Raw genomic sequence first — 19,120 nt, 5'->3', positions numbered from 1 at the left:
CCTGGGTCAGACGTAACAACCCAGTGTTTGGGTAGTTTTTGTGTTACCCGGATCCTGGGTCAGATGTAACAACCCAGTGTTTGGGTAGTTTTTGTGTTACCCGGATCCTGGGTCAGATGTAACAACCCAGTGTTTGGGTAGTTTTTGTGTTACCCAGTTCCTGGGTCAGACGTAACAACCCAGTGTTTGGGTAGTTTTTGTGTTACCCAGTTCCTGGGTCAGACGTAACAACCCAGTGTTTGGGTAGTTTTTGTGTTACCCAGTTCCTGGGTCAGACGTAACAACCCAGTGTTTGGGTAGTTTTTGTGTTACCCAGTTCCTGGGTCAGACGTAACAACCCAGTGTTTGGGTAGTTTTTGTGTTACCCGGATCTTGGGTCAGATGTAACAACCCAGTGTTTGGGTAGTTTTTGTGTTACCCAGTTCCTGGGTCAGACGTAACAACCCAGTGTTTGGGTAGTTTTTGTGTTACCCAGATCTTGGGTCAGATGTAACAACCAAGTGTTTGGGTAGTTTTTGTGTTACCCAGTTCCTGGGTCAGACGTAACAACCCAGTGTTTGGGTAGTTTTTGTGTTACCCAGTTCCTGGGTCAGACGTAACAACCCAGTGTTTGGGTAGTTTTTGTGTTACCCAGATCCTGGGTCAGATGTAACAACCCAGTGTTTGGGTAGTTTTTGTGTTACCCAGTTCCTAGGTCAGACGTAACAACCCAGTGTTTGGGTAGTTTTTGTGTTACCCGGATCCTGGGTCAGATGTAACAACCCAGTGTTTGGGTAGTTTTTGTGTTACCCGGATCCTGGGTCAGATGTAACAACCCAGTGTTTGGGTAGTTTTTGTGTTACCCAGTTCCTGGGTCAGACGTAACAACCCAGTGTTTGGGTAGTTTTTGTGTTACCCGGATCCTGGGTCAGATGTAACAACCCAGTGTTTGGGTAGTTTTTGTGTTACCCAGTTCCTGGGTCAGACGTAACAACCCAGTGTTTGGGTAGTTTTTGTGTTACCCGGATCCTGGGTCAGATGTAACAACCCAGTGTTTGGGTAGTTTTTGTGTTACCCAGTTCCTGGGTCAGACGTAACAACCCAGTGTTTGGGTAGTTTTTGTGTTACCCGGATCCTGGGTCAGATGTAACAACCCATTGTTTGGGTAGTTTTTGTGTTACCCAGTTCCTGGGTCAGACGTAACAACCCAGTGTTTGGGTAGTTTTTGTGTTACCCGGATCCTGGGTCAGATGTAACAACCCAGTGTTTGGGTAGTTTTTGTGTTACCCAGTTCCTGGGTCAGACGTAACAACCCAGTGTTTGGGTAGTTTTTGAGTTACCCAGATCTTGGGTCAGACGTAACAACCCAGTGTTTGGGTAGTTTTTGTGTTACCCAGATCCTGGGTCAGACGTAACAACCCAGGCGTTGAGTTATTTATTGCATGCTTTTTGCGCCCTCTTCAGGAGAGCAGTGCAGCTCCATCAAATTGGTGCATGTCTTCGGTGTAATACAAGTTTGTGTATGTTTTATTTTATCTAAAAATTCATTATTATTCTGTATATCGTTACATTTTATGCAAAGCAACATATGATGTGAGCAACCTAAACGAGTGTCGCGTCGTGATGGAAAGACCTGATGCTTTGCATAACATTTTATGATTTTATTCAAAAAGATACAGGATATAAATACTCAGGATGTTAAAATATGTTCTCAGAAGTGTACACTGATTATTTATGGACAGGTTATGGAGTCAGTCACAGCATTTTTCGGCTATGAGTGAAACGCAGGCGGCGGCTCTACATTTGAATGACTTCTAAATGTTTAATTTTTACTTCTAACATTTGTTAAACAAGCTTAAATGTAGACAATATGTATTAAAAACAATATAAATTATGCTATAGTATAAAATATGATCGAAAATAGGAATTATTATGCAAACAGTTGGCTGTGTGGAGTATTTAAAAAAGTTTAGAGGAACTAAGTTAATCTGTAAACATTAATTCATGTATGAGGCAAAAAAAGATAAACTAGTATTATAGTAAATGAATCAACTTATTATGCTGGGTTAAATAAACAACCAAATTTTCTGGATTAAATGAACTCAACATCAATCTAAATGAACAAAATGCTCTCATTACAATTCTTCACCACATCACGCTAAGTTCACTTGCATACACAAGCTGAGACTTGAGGTGAAATTCGATTGTAGCCACCGCTCACGTACATACTGATAAATGCAGTTTTGTGTGGAAACGAATGTACACCCAATTTTCTTCCGCACGTTTGTTTTATAAATGAGTTTGAAATGACATGAGGGTTAGTAAATGATGTTTTATTTCCCATTTTGTGATTGAACCGATCCTTTTAAATGCATCTAATTCTAACTCAAACATTTGAGTGTCAGAATGTATTCGAATGAGTATTTGTGGTCACGCATGGAGAGAGAGACGTTTTTACATGCAGTCATGCATAAAATTAGTGCAACATTAACTTAAAATCATCTCCAGACAGACTCTTAATTTGAGCGCCCGCTCAACGGTTCTCTGTTTTTTTCCATAAATATTAAGCAGGAACACTGGAGGGGAGAGAAAATCCCTCTGTGCATTACAAACGGCACATCAAAATGAATGTTTAGAGAGCGCAGAGTCTAATAATAGGGCAAGAAGGAAGAACGAATGCTAATTAAGGGATGCTCCGTGTCTTTTTCTGGATTGCAAGACTAATGTGTGAGAGCTGATTAGCTATTTAATTCTTTTCTCTGTTTTTGTCTGTTTCTTTCTTTCTTTAGAGCTGCCTCTAATAGTAGGGACTGAGATGGGTTTGTATTTTGCTGTTTTAAGAACAGCTTCTTGCATCATAATATCTCTACACAGAATTTCAGAGTTAGAAAGAGCATGTTACCTTGCGCAGGTTTCTTTGGAGGCCCTCATGGGTGGCACGGAGCAGCGCTCGGATGGAGAAGCTGTCTGTGTCCTCTTTGTCCCCGATCTGAGACTCTTTCATCAGAGAGTCAAGCTTCTTCCTGATGTGGGACTCCACCTGGTGCTGACTGGGCCCGTTAGACTGAAATGCAGAAAGGCGTGGTGTCAAAATGTGCAGTCTACATATATATTCTTAAGAGATTAAAGAAGAAAATAGTGTCCATTATTTCTAAGACCACTTACACTGAAAACTGAAGATATAAAACTGCCTTAATAAAGTCAGCTTCACAGAATAGAAAGTCTATCCTGCATCAAGCCTGAGTTTCAACATGCTTTGACAAAAATAGGAACTTTGCTTCCAGGTACAATTTTGCTACTTAAGATGAGGAAATGATCTGATGAAGCCCTCATCAAAACAGCACAATTATGGATGCTTTTTAATGTCACATTTGCTTTTACTTACTAAAGGTTTATGGTTAGGATGAGTGTTTGGTTTAGGGTTAATTGCATGTAATTGTGCATAATTTTTTGTTATTACTATAGTACCTACATGTAACAAGTATATTAAAGTATATTATAGTTACCATAAATGCTTGTCAGTATATTCGGCTGTACTTTAAGCATATAACAAAAACAACAGAAGTAATTATGAAATTACATATCAAGATGTACTACTTGAGTGGGTCACAAAAAGCAAAGCATTTAATAATGATTTAAAAACTCTAATCAATTTGCCATTTAATGGCAATTAAGATACAATTAAGTGTGCGGAAACATTACATTAGTTCATACTTAAGTATATTCATTTTAAGTATATAATTTCCATAATAAGTATGCTAGTGTACGTCCTTTCCAAGGGTACACATGTTAATTCTGTAACTTTAAATGGGTACCAAAATAAATATGCACTGCTCATGCGGTGTGATGTGTGTTCTCTCTCTTCACTTCAATGGCTATTCATGAGTCATTTTATTAAAAATCAAAGCCGGGCATACTGATCTGAGAGAGCAATAAAGGGCTCAAAGTGTTCCAATTATGCAAAAAATAGGATCCATTTTGTTTTTGTTTGATTTCTTTCTCTTTTTTGATCAGGTAAATGGCTTCAAAATCTCTCAGCCATAATGAGCGTCAACTTCCAGCAGGGCCGGCGTGCTTCTTGTATTTCCTGACACGTTTAAGTAGGCATGTAATGAGATGAAGGATAGAAACCTTTAACTGGCTCCCAGCAATGACTTGTCTGAGTGGATCATTAAACATTAATTGCTGCTAAACAAAACAACATGAATATTTTGCAAGGGTACATTAAAATGCTATTAAAGCATTCTTCAATCGAGATCAACAAAATAAGTGCTAGTAAACCAATTTATTGTTGATAAGTCCAGGAAAATAAATCGATTTCAGCATCAAAATCTGGTCGAAACAGGTGGATTGTAAAGCAGGCTCTGCTAACGGCAGCGCTGCTGGATGGATCTCTTGGCAAATGGCCATGTTGTTGCATATAAGAGGTGTTTCCACAAAAACAGAAGCTCACCGGGGGTGCAGTCTGTGATTGATCGGCTTTTAGAGATGGACACCAACAGCTCACTGTGAGCCAGAACGGTGTGAGGAGGCAGCCAGACAAAATACTGGCTCCATCAAAAGTGAGAGATTTTCATTAGAGGCGGAGAGGGCGATAACACGTGAAAAGAAAGAGACAGCTTGAGTAGCAGAAAAAGTGAAAAATTTTAAATTTAAAAGTGCAACATGATCTTATTGGTAATTATAATTAGGCATTTGTACATAAAGTGTAGTAGTATAATATCAGACGACATAGACGCATTTAGCTATTCACTCTCGATTTTGCATGACATAGTCAGTTGCTCCACATAAGAGGATTTTTTAATGTATTGTACCACTAACCTCCATCATTACAGTTCTTAAGTGTCACAGTGCTTATGTGTTTCATAGCTTATGCTCTCATAAACTGCCGGTACTTTGTTGTGCCGCAGCTCGAGGGAGACCCGCAGATTTACTCTCTCGCAGGCGCTGACATGCTAGTAGTATCTGTTGCACAGCTTCTCTCTGTTTTTATCTTAAAGTCCCCCTGCAGTGAAAAGTTTTTAATGTTGTTTATATGTCTGTGTGGTGTTTTTAATATGCAAACCATGTGCAAATTCATTACTTATCATCATTACTGCTCAGTATTTTCTCCTTAAATTGGCAGTGTATCGAAAATAATTTCAAAAAACGTCCATTTTCTACGTCACAAACATACGGAAGAGGATTAGGGCCAAGCAATAATAAAAAAATAAAACCATCTCTAGATTAAAGTTGTTAAATTTCGAGAAAAAAATTGTTAAATTTTGAGAAAAAAGTCGAGATAAAATGTTGAGAATAAATTCGTTAAATTACAAAAAAAAGTCGTTAAATTACGAGAATTCGTTAAATTTTGAGGAAAATGTCATTAAATTTCGAGAATTTAATTTCTCATAATTTAACAAATTTATTCTCGTAATTTAATGAGTTTTTTCTCGTAATTTAAAGAGTTTATACTCAACATTTTATCTCGATCTTTTTATCGAAATTTAACGAAATTTTTCTCATAATTTAACAAATTTATTCTCGTAATTTAATGAGTTTTTTCTCGTAATTTAAAGAGTTTATACTCAACATTTTATCTCGATCTTTTTATCGAAATTTAACGACATTTTTCTCATAATTTAACGAATTTGTTCTCGTAATTTAACGTCTTTTTTCTTGTAATTTAACGAGTTTATTCTCAACATTTTATCTCAACTTTTTTCTCGTAATTTAACAACATTTCTCATAATTTAACGAATTTGTTCTCGTAATTTAATGACATTTTTCTCATAATTTAACAAATTTATTCTCGTAATTTAATGAGTTTTTTCTCGTAATTTAAAGAGTTTATACTCAACATTTTATCTCGATCTTTTTATCGAAATTTAACGACATTTTTCTCATAATTTAACGAATTTGTTCTCGTAATTTAACGTCTTTTTTCTTGTAATTTAACGAGTTTATTCTCAACATTTTATCTCAACTTTTTTCTCGTAATTTAACAACATTATTGTTAAATTTTTTATCGAAATTTAACGACATTTTTCTCATAATTTAACGAATTTGTTCTCGTAATTTAACGTCTTTTTTCTTGTAATTTAACGAGTTTATTCTCAACATTTTATCTCAACTTTTTTCTCGTAATTTAACAACATTTCTCATAATTTAACGAATTTGTTCTCGTAATTTAATGACATTTTTCTCATAATTTAACAAATTTATTCTCGTAATTTAATGAGTTTTTTCTCGTAATTTAAAGAGTTTATACTCAACATTTTATCTCGATCTTTTTATCGAAATTTAACAACATTTTTCTCATAATTTAACAAATTTATTCTCGTAATTTAATGAGTTTTTTCTCGTAATTTAAAGAGTTTATACTCAACATTTTATCTCGATCTTTTTATCGAAATTTAACGACATTTTTCTCATAATTTAACAAATTTATTCTCGTAATTTAATGAGTTTTTTCTCGTAATTTAAAGAGTTTATACTCAACATTTTATCTCGATCTTTTTATCGAAATTTAACAACATTTTTCTCATAATTTAACAAATTTGTTCTCGTCATTTAACGTCTTTTTTTCTCGTAATTTAACGAGTTTATTCTCAACATTTTATCTCAACTTTTTTCTCGTAATTTAACGACATTTTTCTCATAATTTAATGAATTTGTTCTCGTAATTTAACATTTTTTTATTCTCAACATTATCTAAACTTTTTTCTCTAAATTTAAAGATTTTTTTCTCGAAATTTAACAACTTTAATCTCGAGATGGTTTTATTTTTTATTATTGCTTGGCCCTAATCCTCTTCCGTACAAACATGGTACCAATCCCGTCACACTTTTCTTCTATGACTTTCTAAAATGATGGTTTGTTGAACATTAACAGCACATTATTAGCTGTTTGATAACGTAGTCAAGCCAAAGCCTAATATCAATTACCGTCAAGTGTCTGACATCGTACAGAGCAATTCATAAAATGCATTACCATTCAACGAGCCTGTATAATTCACTCTTTCACTTCTTTTTCTGAATCAGTTTCTGCTTCAAACTTATATGGCTGAATTAAACCAATATTTACAATTGCCAGCGTAGTGTTTACTACAGTTGAGAAAGTGGATCAGGTAATCCGAGCTGGTGCAATTGAGTGGAGGCGGAGACTAATTTGCATATTCATGTGGCTTCGTTTACTAAATGAAGCAAGGGTGTAGAGTTACATTCAAGCTATTTTAAGGCATGAAGAAGGAAAAAAATATGTCATTTTGATTATCAAAGATGAGTTTTAAGGGATAAAATTATTGACTGCAGGGAGACTTTAAAACATAAGCTTGATTGAGTTTGACGTGTGTCATATGCAAACAAGGGGATAATATTTTCCACTTTAAGCTCTTGTGTACTGATGAATGGTTACAATAATGATTTTTATTCAAATTTAGTTCTTTACAATAAACTTAAGCTTCTTTAACCTTGTCTTTGTTTCACTTATATTGCTGCCTGCCACATTTACAGATAGTTTATTGCGCTTTTTGTCTGTTTGTATTTTGCTTAATCCTTGTGTACATTTTTTTTTTTTTTTTTTTAAATCAGAAGGGAATCTGGAATATATATATATATATATTTTTTTTTTTTCCAAATTTGTTTCTGTCACAAATTATTTCATTCATATTTATGAAGTTTTTTTTAAATATTAATAAAATCTTTGTTTTTCTGCAGTAAATTAAAGTATAATTTACTATAACATAATTTGTTTCAGTGTGCGACAAAACAAATGTGTGTGACATTTGATTTGTAATGTGTTGGATCACAATTCATAATACATCATACTGTAAATGCATTCTCAATGTTGTTGCATGGGGCACAACAGTGTTTATTAGCGTTTATTAATGTTTTCTTCTACACATCTGTGTCATTGTATTTGCGTAAAGTATGTTTGTCTTAAAATGTAAAGCCTTTTAAGGACAAACAACTTTAGAGATGTTTTCGTTTTGTAATCAATACGTTTCAGTGCATGCCCACCCATATAAAAAAATACATGTACCTTTGTAGTGCAAAAATGATTGAAATCTCTCTGCTGAGTGTGTGTGTGTGTGTGTGTGTTTTTTAGTGATCAATCTCCCAGCTCAACATTAACCGGTGTGTGTTACAGTCTTACCATGCTATTCTTCAGCTTGAAGTCATCTTCAATCTCATCAGCACTGTCATCGTCAGACACCTCACCCTCTTCAGCATCAGCAGACAGGTACGGAGGAAGACGTTTCCCCTACAGACAAAAAAAGGAGCAATGAATGCTTCAATAATCATTTTTACAGTACTTGTCAGCAAACAACCCCATTATTGAGTGTTAGATAGTGTTTCACCTCTGTTTAAACCATCGACAGCTGGTGTGTGTTGACACAGCACCTCAGATATTGACACTAGAACTGAATCCATACTAATGGCTCTTGGACACAGGCGGAAGATAAGTGTAGTATGCAGCCCCGGGGCCAATAAAGTAACATTTTCTTTTCAGGAAGACTGAAATGCAATGTTTTCTCAGGGGACATATCATGAAAATTACCCTTGTGCGGTCTTCGGGTTATTTTGAGACCCCAAGCGACGATTGCTCAAATAAAATTTTTTTTTCCCTTTGTTCAAATGGCATGAGACTTTGTACAGTGGTTAACACTTTTAAGATCTACAAATAAAAATTGGAAGTGATATCTTGTTTTTATGTTACTGTAAAAAAAAAATAGTAACACTCGTGGTCTTCGGGGTCTCTGGAGACCCCAGGCAACAAAATGTAATTTTGTAACAATATAATATATTTTTTAAAAACCAATGTAATTTTACTCTGTTTATTAATGTTTTTTCTCTACATTTTGGAGGTTTTGTGATATCTTTTAAAATTATAAAAATAAATTAAAAAATATTTTTTAAGCATGAACAGCTTTTTATGTAAAATTCACTTTATAAAAGGCCCAGATTTCTAACTGTCTTTCATGTGGATAACATGGATAATTTGACATGGTTTAGTGTAAGATTTTTGCCCATCTTTTGAAAAATGCAGTTTTAAAAGTAAAAATAAATCAGTTTTCAATAATAATTTTCTAATAAAAATAATAAAATAATAAAATAAATATTTTTTTTATTTTTGTGTGTGCGTGTGTGTGTGTGAGCATGTTCTTTTTGTATTGGGGATGTTTTTTGCATTTTTGGAAGTGTGCCACTTCATTTCTGTCTGTGTGTGTTGTGCGTTGTTTCTGATTTTGAGAATGGATTTTGTCCAGTTTCTAAGTGGGGTTACATTATTGATGATATTATTGAAAAACTGATTTTTTTCAGTACAAAAAATGCTAAACTTTGACAAAAAGTAATTTTTATTGTTATAATTGTGATTTCATAACATTTAGATATGAATCCAACTGAAAAAAAAACTTGTAAAAAGACATCTTTCAGTCATTCAAATAGCACATAGCATATAGTGGAGCTTTACAGCCATCTACTGGTAAAAATTATAGTCTTTTTACTTTTATAACTGCATTTTCCAAAAGATGGGCAAAAATCTTACACTAAACCATGTCAAATTATCCATGTTATCCACATGAATGAAAGTTAGAAATATGGGCCTTTTATAAAGTGAATTTTACATAAAAAGCTGCTTTTGCATAAAAACCTATTTAAAAATATTTTTTAAATTTATTTATATAAATTTAACAGATATCACAAATCATCCAAAAACTGTTGTGTAAAAACATTAATAAACAGAGTAAAATTACATTGGTTTTTAAAAAATATATTGTTACAAAATTGCATTTTGTTGCCGGGGTCTCCAAACGAATACCGCACAAGGGTTAAGTGCTTTAATCGAGTCCGTGGTGCATCTAAAATGTGAAAAAGGAGATAACAGTGTCATTGTTACATATGTTACATGTAGTTACTATAGTAATAACTATAAATTATGCATAATTACATGCAACTAACCCTAAATCAAACCTAATCCTAACCCTATAGTAAGTACATGCAGTTTCTTAACATTACTCAGTACTTAAATGTATAGTTACAGTGTAACAAAGACACCTTAAAATAAAGTGTAACCAAAAAGTACAACCCAGTAACTTTGTTTTGGAAACATTTCTTTGCAAGCATGTAAAAAAACGAGGCACTCGGATTTCGCTCCCCTTGTGACGTAGGAAGAGGATGTTATTATAATATTATTGCCCCTTAATATGCACGTTTTCACCCACGGCACCGCCAAAAAGTTCTTCCTGAGACTCTCCATCAGTGTCGTCATCATTTTGGCTGCGTGAGATTCTCCAGCTTTGTTGTTGTTGAGCTGTTAAAGCTCCGCCCTCTTCTGGAAAGGGGGCGGGAGCAGCAGCTCATTTGCATTTAAAGGGACACACACAAAAACGGCGTGTTTTTACTCACACCCAAATAGGAGCAAATTTGACAAGCTATAATAAATGATCGGTGGGGGATTTTGAGCTGAAACTTTACAGACACATTCTGGAGACACCAGAGACTTATATTACATCTTGTGAAAAGAGGTAATAGATCCCCTTTAATAACCTGTTATTCAGACAACAGAGGACCCTCATTTGGTACGCTGAGGATAAAGAGTGTCTTAGACTCTTCAGAGCACTGAAACACGTTTAAGTGTCAATAAACCTAAAACTCCAAGCACAAACCCTTGTCTCCTCCTCGTCTGTCGGTCTCTCTCACAAACACACTTGTGTGAGGGCTGATGGGAAATAAGAGTCACCGGTGGAAGGACAAGACGGAGGGAAAATCAATTCCGTGCTTTTGACCTACAGAGTTTGCACAAACAGTCTGGTGGAGGGAGCTGACATTGTGACATGTTTAAGTGTGTGTGTGTAATCAAAGGAGACCCGTGTTCGAGTGCAGGGGATTTACTCAAGTGTGCTCCAATCACAAAGGCTCCCTGCTGGGTTTGAGAGTCTGCCGTCACTGTTTGCTCAACTAGGAGAGGCCTGTAGAGTCACAGGCTGGCAGTGCCATCTGTCTTGACCTGTTTTACTAATGCCAAGCTCCTCGCTGGCACAATGACGTCCATATTTACACATAGCAACACTTTCTTCTCATCCGACTGACCACCTGTCATCCCATTACATCTTTAAAGAAATAATTTAGCCACAATGAAAATTCTGTCATCATTTACTACTATAAAATATCTCAACTCAAGGTTTAAAAACAACAAAAAGCATCCACACATTCTTTGTGTTCTGAAGCAGCATAATAGCTTTGTGTGAGGAAAAGACTGAAGTGTAAAGGCCAGTTCACATGAAGAACGATAACTATGAAGATATAGTTAAAAAAATCATTCCAACGGGTCTAACGAGTTTGAAGCTCAAGAAAGTGCATCTATCCATCATAAACGTACTCCACACAGCTCCGGGGGTTAATAAAGGCCTTCTGAAGAACAGAAGTTAAAGCATCTTTTTGTGTAAGAAAAATATCCATATTTAACAAGTTCTAAAGTAAAATATGTAGCTTCTGCCCGACCACCTTCTGTATTCAACTTATGAAAAAAGTGTAACTGACCTGCATTTTCATAAGTTGAATACGGAAGGTGTAGGATGTAGCGTAAGCGTTTTGAAAGTTAAATACGGAAATGGCGGAAGCTAGATATTTTACTTTATAAAGTGTTAAATATGGATATTTTTCTTACACAAATGCATTGCTTTATGTTATAAAATTCCGTCTCGTTTTGGTCAACGAAATGAAGAGACATTTTAGTATAGTTTTTATTTTGTAAACCACATTTAGTCTCGTTTCTATTCGTCAACAATATTGCATTATACATTTAATTTTAGTCATCATCACATGACCAGCATTTACGTTGCGTCTTGTCTCGTTTCGTTTTCGTCACGTGATAAAGGTTCGTTGATGACGATATTTAGTCATAATTTCCCTTGACGAAAGCAACACTACACTCTAAAAAATGCTGGGTTAAAAACAACCCAAGTTGGGTTGAAAATGGACAAACCCAGCGATTGGGTTGTTTTAACCCAGCAGTTGGGTTAAATGTTTGCTGGGTATTTTTATTTAACCCAACTATTGTTTGAAAATGACTATATGGCTGACTTAAAATGAATCTAAAATGAAATTAAAATGTTAATAAATGTTAATTTTCAAGATATTTTGGGTTCATTTTAAGTAAGCAATACTGTAATTTTTAAACAATAGTTGAGTTAAGTAAAACTACCCAGCAGGTTGGGCAAACATTTAACCCAACTGCTGGGTTAAAACAACCCAATCGCTGGGTTTGTCCATTTTCAACCCAACTTGGGTTGTTTTTAACCCAGCATTTTTTAGAGTGTAGCTTGGATGCATCAGGATATTTATTAATATTTCTCTGATTGTGTTGATCAGAAAGAAGAAAGTCATAAACACCTAGCATGGCTTGAGTGTGAGTAAAGCTTGGGCTAATTTTCATTTGAAAGTGAACTAATCCTTTAACAAAAGAAACAAATAAAAGAGAGAATAGTGGGGAACAGAACAAAAGCAGGAAAAAGAAAAGCATAATTGAGGATTTGAGGTTTTGGTAAGCAGCAGAAACTCAGAAGTTCACATCGTACCTTTAAGAGTATCTTCCCTTTGAGGCTGTTCGGGCTGGGGATCTGCTTGGGGTCTTTGTTCAGGGCCTCCGCCACATCCAGCTTGTCTCCGAAGATCTCTTTTAGGTGCTGAGCGATCTTCTTCTGCTGCTGAATGCTGCAGTGATTCTCTATGGAAAGGATGACGGGGAACCTGACGCAGCAGGAGACAGAGAGAGAAAGGATGAGGGTGACAGTAATCACAAACCAGGGAACAGCGAGAACAGTCAGCAGCTGCTCTCTGCCTTCCTCCGACATTAACCTTTCATCCGTATTTCTTTCATCTTGACTCATCTTCACTGTCATGCTCTCTCTCTCTTGCAATCTCATGCTTTCCTGTCAGTCTCTCTTTCTGCTTTCTTTCCCTTACCGTCTTCCTGTTCTGTTTACTTCATTTATGATCTGCACACTCAAAAAAAGATCTTGAGATTGCTCTAACAAGGTGTTTCCAAAAGCATGTGAGAAAACACCACGCATCTTCCTCTTAATCAGTATTTTTAGTCTTGTTCAGTGTTGGGTAAGTTACTCTAAAGAAGTAATTTAATTACTAGATACTAGTGCTGTCAAACGATTAATCACAATTAATTGCATCCAAAATAAAAGTTTGTGTTTTCATAATATATGTGTGTGTACTGTGTATATTTATTTTGTATATATAAATACATACATACATGCATTTGAGAAATATTTACATGTATATATCTATATATTTATTATTTTATATATACTGTAACGAAGGCGGGACTCAGGTAGGGATCCAAATGCAAAGCTTTATTTACAGTGAGCGTTGTCATACAGGCAGGGTCAAACGGGAGCAAACGGGAACAACAAGGAACAGGCAGAATCGTAGTCAAGGTGCAGGCGATGGTCAGGACAGGCAGCAACGGGTCAACAAACAGGAAACAGGCAGGAACGGTAACACAGGACAGGCAGACAGGAAGTAACGCTTGGAAATGCAACACTTGGGAAAACAAGACCTAGCAGTGAGGTGATGTGTGTAAGAGTCTTTAATAGTCCTGGTAATGAGCTGCAGCTGGGTGTGATGATTAGTGATTAGTGTTAAGTGTGTGCAGGTGAGTGGCAGAGAGGATGATGGGAGATGTAGTCCGGAACTTGACAGGATTCATGACAGAATGTCCCCCTCCCGGAAGGCGCGTCCTCGCGCCGTAGATGGCACAACTGGGGAGGGGGGGTGGGTGCCCTGGAGACCTACAGGCAGGAGATACTGGATGTGCAGGCGGGTACGGAGGTCTCCAGGGCAGGTCCAGGAACTCAGGCAGCCATAGTGGGCCGGCGGCCTCGGCGGGTCAGGTGCCACGGGCGGCCACGGCGGGTCAGGTGCCACGGGCGGCCACGGCGGGTCAGGTGCCACGGGCGGCCACGGCGGGTCAGGTGCCACGGGCGGCCACGGCGGGTCAGGTGCCACGGGCGGCCATGGCGGGTCAGATGGCCTGGGCAGCCACGGCAGGTCGGGTGGCCTGGGCAGCCACGGCAGGTCAGGCGGCTTGGGCAGCCACGGCAGGTCGGGTGGCTTGGGCAGCCACGGCAGGTTAGGCGGCTTGGGCAGCCGCAACAATGAGTCCATAAATGGCCCTAGTAGTTCAAAGTCTGAAAACGGCAGTGTCCAGGCAAGGTCCCCACCCACAAGCTCCCCACCCTCAGGTATACTGCCCCCCCCCAAAAAGTTCTTGGGGATTTCAGCGGGGTCCGTAACGGGCTCGTGGGCAAGGAGTTCGGGTGGCGCCGGCAGCAGGGCAGACGTATTAGGGAGAGCGGGCAGCTCGGTGACGACCTCCGTGTCTGTATCAGGGAGAGCGGGCAGCTCTGGGACGGCAGCGGGCTCGTACTGCTCTGGGACGGCAGCGAGCTCGGGCTGGCATACAGTTTCAAAGTCAATTGCGCTCGAGTGCATCCTCCACGCACGTAGGACAGCCAGAACATAAAAAGTGAAAACAGCCCTCTTGGCCATGGCAGGACTAACAAGGAGAGTGGGCTCTGGAGCGGACTCACTGGCTGCAGCCAACTCAACGGCTGGAACGACCCCTACGTCCACAGACACCGAAGGGGCGGCCATCTTGCCCGTGGGCACTGGCAAAGCAGCCATTTTGTCCATCGCGTCCAGGGCGCTTGAGTGCGTTGCAACAGGCGAGCTTGAGAGCGTTGCAACCGGCGAGCTTGAGAGCGTAGCAACCGGCGAGCTTGAGAGCGTAGCAACCGGCGAGCTTGAGAGCGTAGCAACCGGCGAGCTTGAGAGCGTAGCAACCGGCGAGCTTGAGAGCGTAGCAACCGGCAGGCTTGAGAGCGTAGCAACCGGCAGGCTTGAGAGCGAAGCGGCAGACTGGTTTGAGAGCGAAGCGGCAGACTGGCTTGAGAGCGAAGCGGCATACTGGCTTGAGAGCGAAGCGGCAGACTGGCTTGAGAGCGAAGCGGCAGACTGGCTTGAGAGCGAAGCGGCCGGCTGGCTTGAGAGCGAAGCGGCCGGCTGGCTTGAGAGCGAAGCGGCCGGCTGGCTTGAGAGCGGCGCGGCCGGCGGGATTGAGAATGAGACGGCTGGTGTATGCTTGGGAATACCAGCCGCCCGTGCTGAAATCAGCGGTGGGTCAACCACACTGGAACGTAATCCTTGCCGTTCTCTGACTGATCTAGAGACGTGACGTGGCTCTGGGCGATCAGTGGCGACGTGACATTGCTCTGGGCGATCAGCGAAGGCGTGACGTTGCTCTGGGCGATCTGCGAAGGCATGACGGTGCTCTGGGCGATCAGCAGCGACGTGACATTGCTCTGGGCGATCAACGAAGGCGTGACGTTGCTCTGGGCGATCTGCGAAGGCATGACGGTGCTCTGGGCGATCAGCGGCGACGTGACATTGCTCTGGGCGATCAACGAAGGCGTGACGTTGCTCTAGGTGATCAGCGAAGACGTGACTTGACTCTGGGCGATCAGCGGGGGTATGAACTGGCGTTGTTGTTGTTGTAGACGCCATCTTGTGAATGTCCTCTTTAGCGGCAGCCATTATGTGATGCAACGTGGTGACGTGTTCCTCCGCGACACCCACGGTAAAACTAGAGCCACTCAGCTGCAATGCGAGGACAATATATTGCTCCAACGACCCCTCAGGCTGATGCAATGGCATGACGGAACTGAGCAGGTCAGATAGTCCACCGCGGAAGAATATCATGAGGCACACCTCATTAAAACAAGTTAACGGTGCCAGTTCTATAAAGTCCATGACATACTCCTCAATGGTTCTCTCTCCCTGACGGAGACACATTAATTGAGCAGACGGATTCATGATAGCTGAGACTGGAACACTCACCAAGCTGCTGGATCTGAGGATGGCTAGGTCTTCTGTAACGAAGGCGGGACTCAGGTAGGGATCCAAATGCAAAGCTTTATTTACAGTGAGCGTTGTCATACAGGCAGGGTCAAACGGGAGCAAACGGGAACAACAAGGAACAGGCAGAATCGTAGTCAAGGTGCAGGCGATGGTCAGGACAGGCAGCAACGGGTCAACAAACAGGAAACAGGCAGGAACGGTAACACAGGACAGGCAGACAGGAAGTAACGCTTGGAAATGCAACACTTGGGAAAACAAGACCTAGCAGTGAGGTGATGTGTGTAAGAGTCTTTAATAGTCCTGGTAATGAGCTGCAGCTGGGTGTGATGATTAGTGATTAGTGTTAAGTGTGTGCAGGTGAGTGGCAGAGAGGATGATGGGAGATGTAGTCCGGAACTTGACAGGATTCATGACATATACATACATGTGTGTGTATTTTTATATACACAATAAATATACACAGTACACACACACAAACTTTTATTTTGGATGCAATTAATTGCGATTAATTGTTTGACAGCATTAGTAGCTACTAATTACATCTTCAACAGATTTATGCACTAATTACTCCCTCTAAAAAGTATTGCATTACTTATTACTAATGACTTTCTAAATCCCATATCGACCTCGACCAGTTGAACAATACAAGGACAGACATGAAACTGCTGCTTTAATTCTTTCAAATAAATAATATAAAATTGCAAAGTTACCAAAGTATATATTTAAAGGAAGAATTTTGCATTAAAAACATTATAACATTTTAACATTAGATCTTAAATCCGCTATTATTTTATATAGAAATGTTCTATAGTCTACAGTATTTAATGCAATTACATCAGAATTAACTGTAATTAAATTACAGAAAAATTAAGAGTAATCCCTTACTTTACTTTTTCAAGGGAAAAGTAATTAAATTCAAATAATTAATTACTTAGTAATTAATTACACCCAACACTGGTCTTGTTTTCCAATGAAACTGTCTTTAAGATAAATTTATATATATATATGCACAAGATATTAAGTATTTTCAGGGTATAACTATGCATTGAATTAGATTTTTTCTTAACATTAGTGAGGTTATTAATTTAATATTTAATTATATTTTTCTGAAGTTTACACTTCTTCTTTTGCTTCTCCAGTAAATTTACCCTGTTTTAAGGATGTTTATGTACTAGAAAAAGGGTTGTGATACATTTTGATCAATGAACCTTTCAGGTACAAATTTAAATGATTACACTTATTAGTGTACAATAAGCATCAATAATATAAAAATGCAACATCTAGCTGAGAAAAATCTATAAATATCTAGCAATTAACTATTTTTAAAGCAGAATATATATTTATTAAACAAATTTACAAACTTTTTAAGATTTCAGTACATTTTCAGGCCTGGAAAACACAATTTTAAAATTATCCATGACCAAACCAGACAAAAACACTGATCAAGAAAAACATTTTTTTTTTCACACGGATTCTGAATTTGATTGCTACATATTCTATATATCAACAGGGAGTACACAGATATATCTATTTTAGTGTTTCTGTCTGGGAATCAGGGAAACCCTCTGGGTTTAAAAAGCTCTACATGATGAGTGACATTCCCCTCACACTCATGAAAAAACAAGAGAATCAGAAAGACTAAAAAGATGCCCTGTAGGGCTACAGTCACAGCGGTGCTGTCTCAGCAGGTGTCATGGGATATGGTGAGAGTAATTTGCATGTGATGTGCATGTGCTAAAAGCTCATTTGCTCCATTATGGTGAGCCATTAGCTGAAACAGGTGGCTGTTTAATGATAAAACACCATTAAAGAGACAGGTAGTTTTCTAGGATAATCTAGGCAGTGGTACAAAAAGTCCTCTTCAATTATTACTGTACTTATCCTCATAGTGAAAAACAAAACAATTTTCCACAACAAATTAAATATAATTTTTATGTCATGCAACTCAATGGGTGCCTTATCTGATAATCTTAAAATGAAGAAAAGCAAACACAAGGTCTGCAAGCCCATCTAGATTATTTTTGAGATAACAGTCTATCACACATGAAAACACATGAAATTCCCTTTTGAAGCTGAATATGAATATTCAGCCAATAAGCAATTTGTATTATACACATATATATGCAAACCCTATTCTAAAAAAGTTGTGACACTGTACAAATTGTGAATAAAAAAGGAATGCAATAATTTACAAATCTCATTAACTTATATTTTATTCACAATAGAATATAGATAACATATCAAATGATGAAAGTGAGACATTTTGAAATGTCATGCCAAATATTGTCTCATTTTGGATTTCATGAGAGCTACACATTCCAAAAAAGTTGGGACAGGTAGCAATACGAGGCCGGGAAAGTTAAATGTACATATAAGGAACAGCTGGAGGACCAATTTGCAACTTATTAGGTCAATTGGCAACATGATTGGGTATAAAAAGAGCCTATCAGAGTGGCAGTGTCTCTCAGAAGTCAAGATGGGCAGAGGATCACCAATTCCCCCAATGCTGCGGCCAAAAATAGTGGAGCAATATCAGAAAGGAGTTTCTCAGAGAAAAATTGCAAAGAGTTTGAAGTTATCATCATCTACAGTGCATAATATCATCCAAAGATTCAGAGAATCTGGAACAATCTCTGTGCGTAAGGGTCGAGGCCGGAAAACCATACTGGATGCCCGTGATCTTCGGGCCCTTAGACGGCACTGCATCACATACAGGAATGCTACTGTAATGGAAATCACAACATGGGCTCAGGAATACTTCCAGAAAAAATTGTCGGTGAACACAATCCACCGTGCCATTCGTCGTTGCCGACTAAAACTCTATAGGTCAAAAAAAAAAAGCCATATCTAAACATGATCCAGAAGCGCAGGAGTTTTCTCTGGACCAAAGCTCATTTAAAATGGACTGTGGCAAAGTGGAAAACTGTTCTGTGGTCAGATTAATCAAAATTTGAAGTTCTTTTTGGAAAACTGGGACGCCACGTCATCCGGACTCAAGAGGACAAAGACAACCCAAGTTGTTATCAGCGCTCAGTTCAGAAGCCTGCATCTCTGATGGTATGGGGTTGCATGAGTGCATGTGGCATGGGCAGCTTACACATCTGGAAAGGCACCATCAATGCTGAAAGGTATATCCAAGTTCTAGAACAACATATGCTCCCATCCAGACATCGTCTCTTTCAGGGAAGACCTTGCATTTTCCAACATGACAATGCCAGACCACA

The 19,120-nt window shown here is 38.6% G+C and overlaps 1 protein-coding gene across 1 annotated transcript in view; it reads right to left on the bottom strand.

Moving 5' to 3' along the window:
* plch1 (phospholipase C, eta 1) overlaps positions 1–19,120 on the bottom strand; it is a 108,892-nt gene that overhangs the window by 20,006 nt on the left and 69,766 nt on the right. Inside the window, exons 10-12 of the mRNA XM_067390632.1 lie at positions 12,542–12,713; positions 8,116–8,223; positions 2,882–3,043 (exon numbers count right to left, since the gene is read on the bottom strand). Of these exons, the coding sequence (XP_067246733.1) occupies positions 2,882–3,043; positions 8,116–8,223; positions 12,542–12,713 (442 nt within the window). The remainder of the gene's footprint in view (positions 1–2,881; positions 3,044–8,115; positions 8,224–12,541; positions 12,714–19,120) is intronic.

This window comes from Chanodichthys erythropterus, chromosome 7 (genome assembly GCF_024489055.1).
Source record: "Chanodichthys erythropterus isolate Z2021 chromosome 7, ASM2448905v1, whole genome shotgun sequence".
NCBI lineage: Eukaryota > Metazoa > Chordata > Actinopteri > Cypriniformes > Xenocyprididae > Chanodichthys > Chanodichthys erythropterus.
This window is presented reverse-complemented; position numbering and strand designations above follow the sequence as displayed.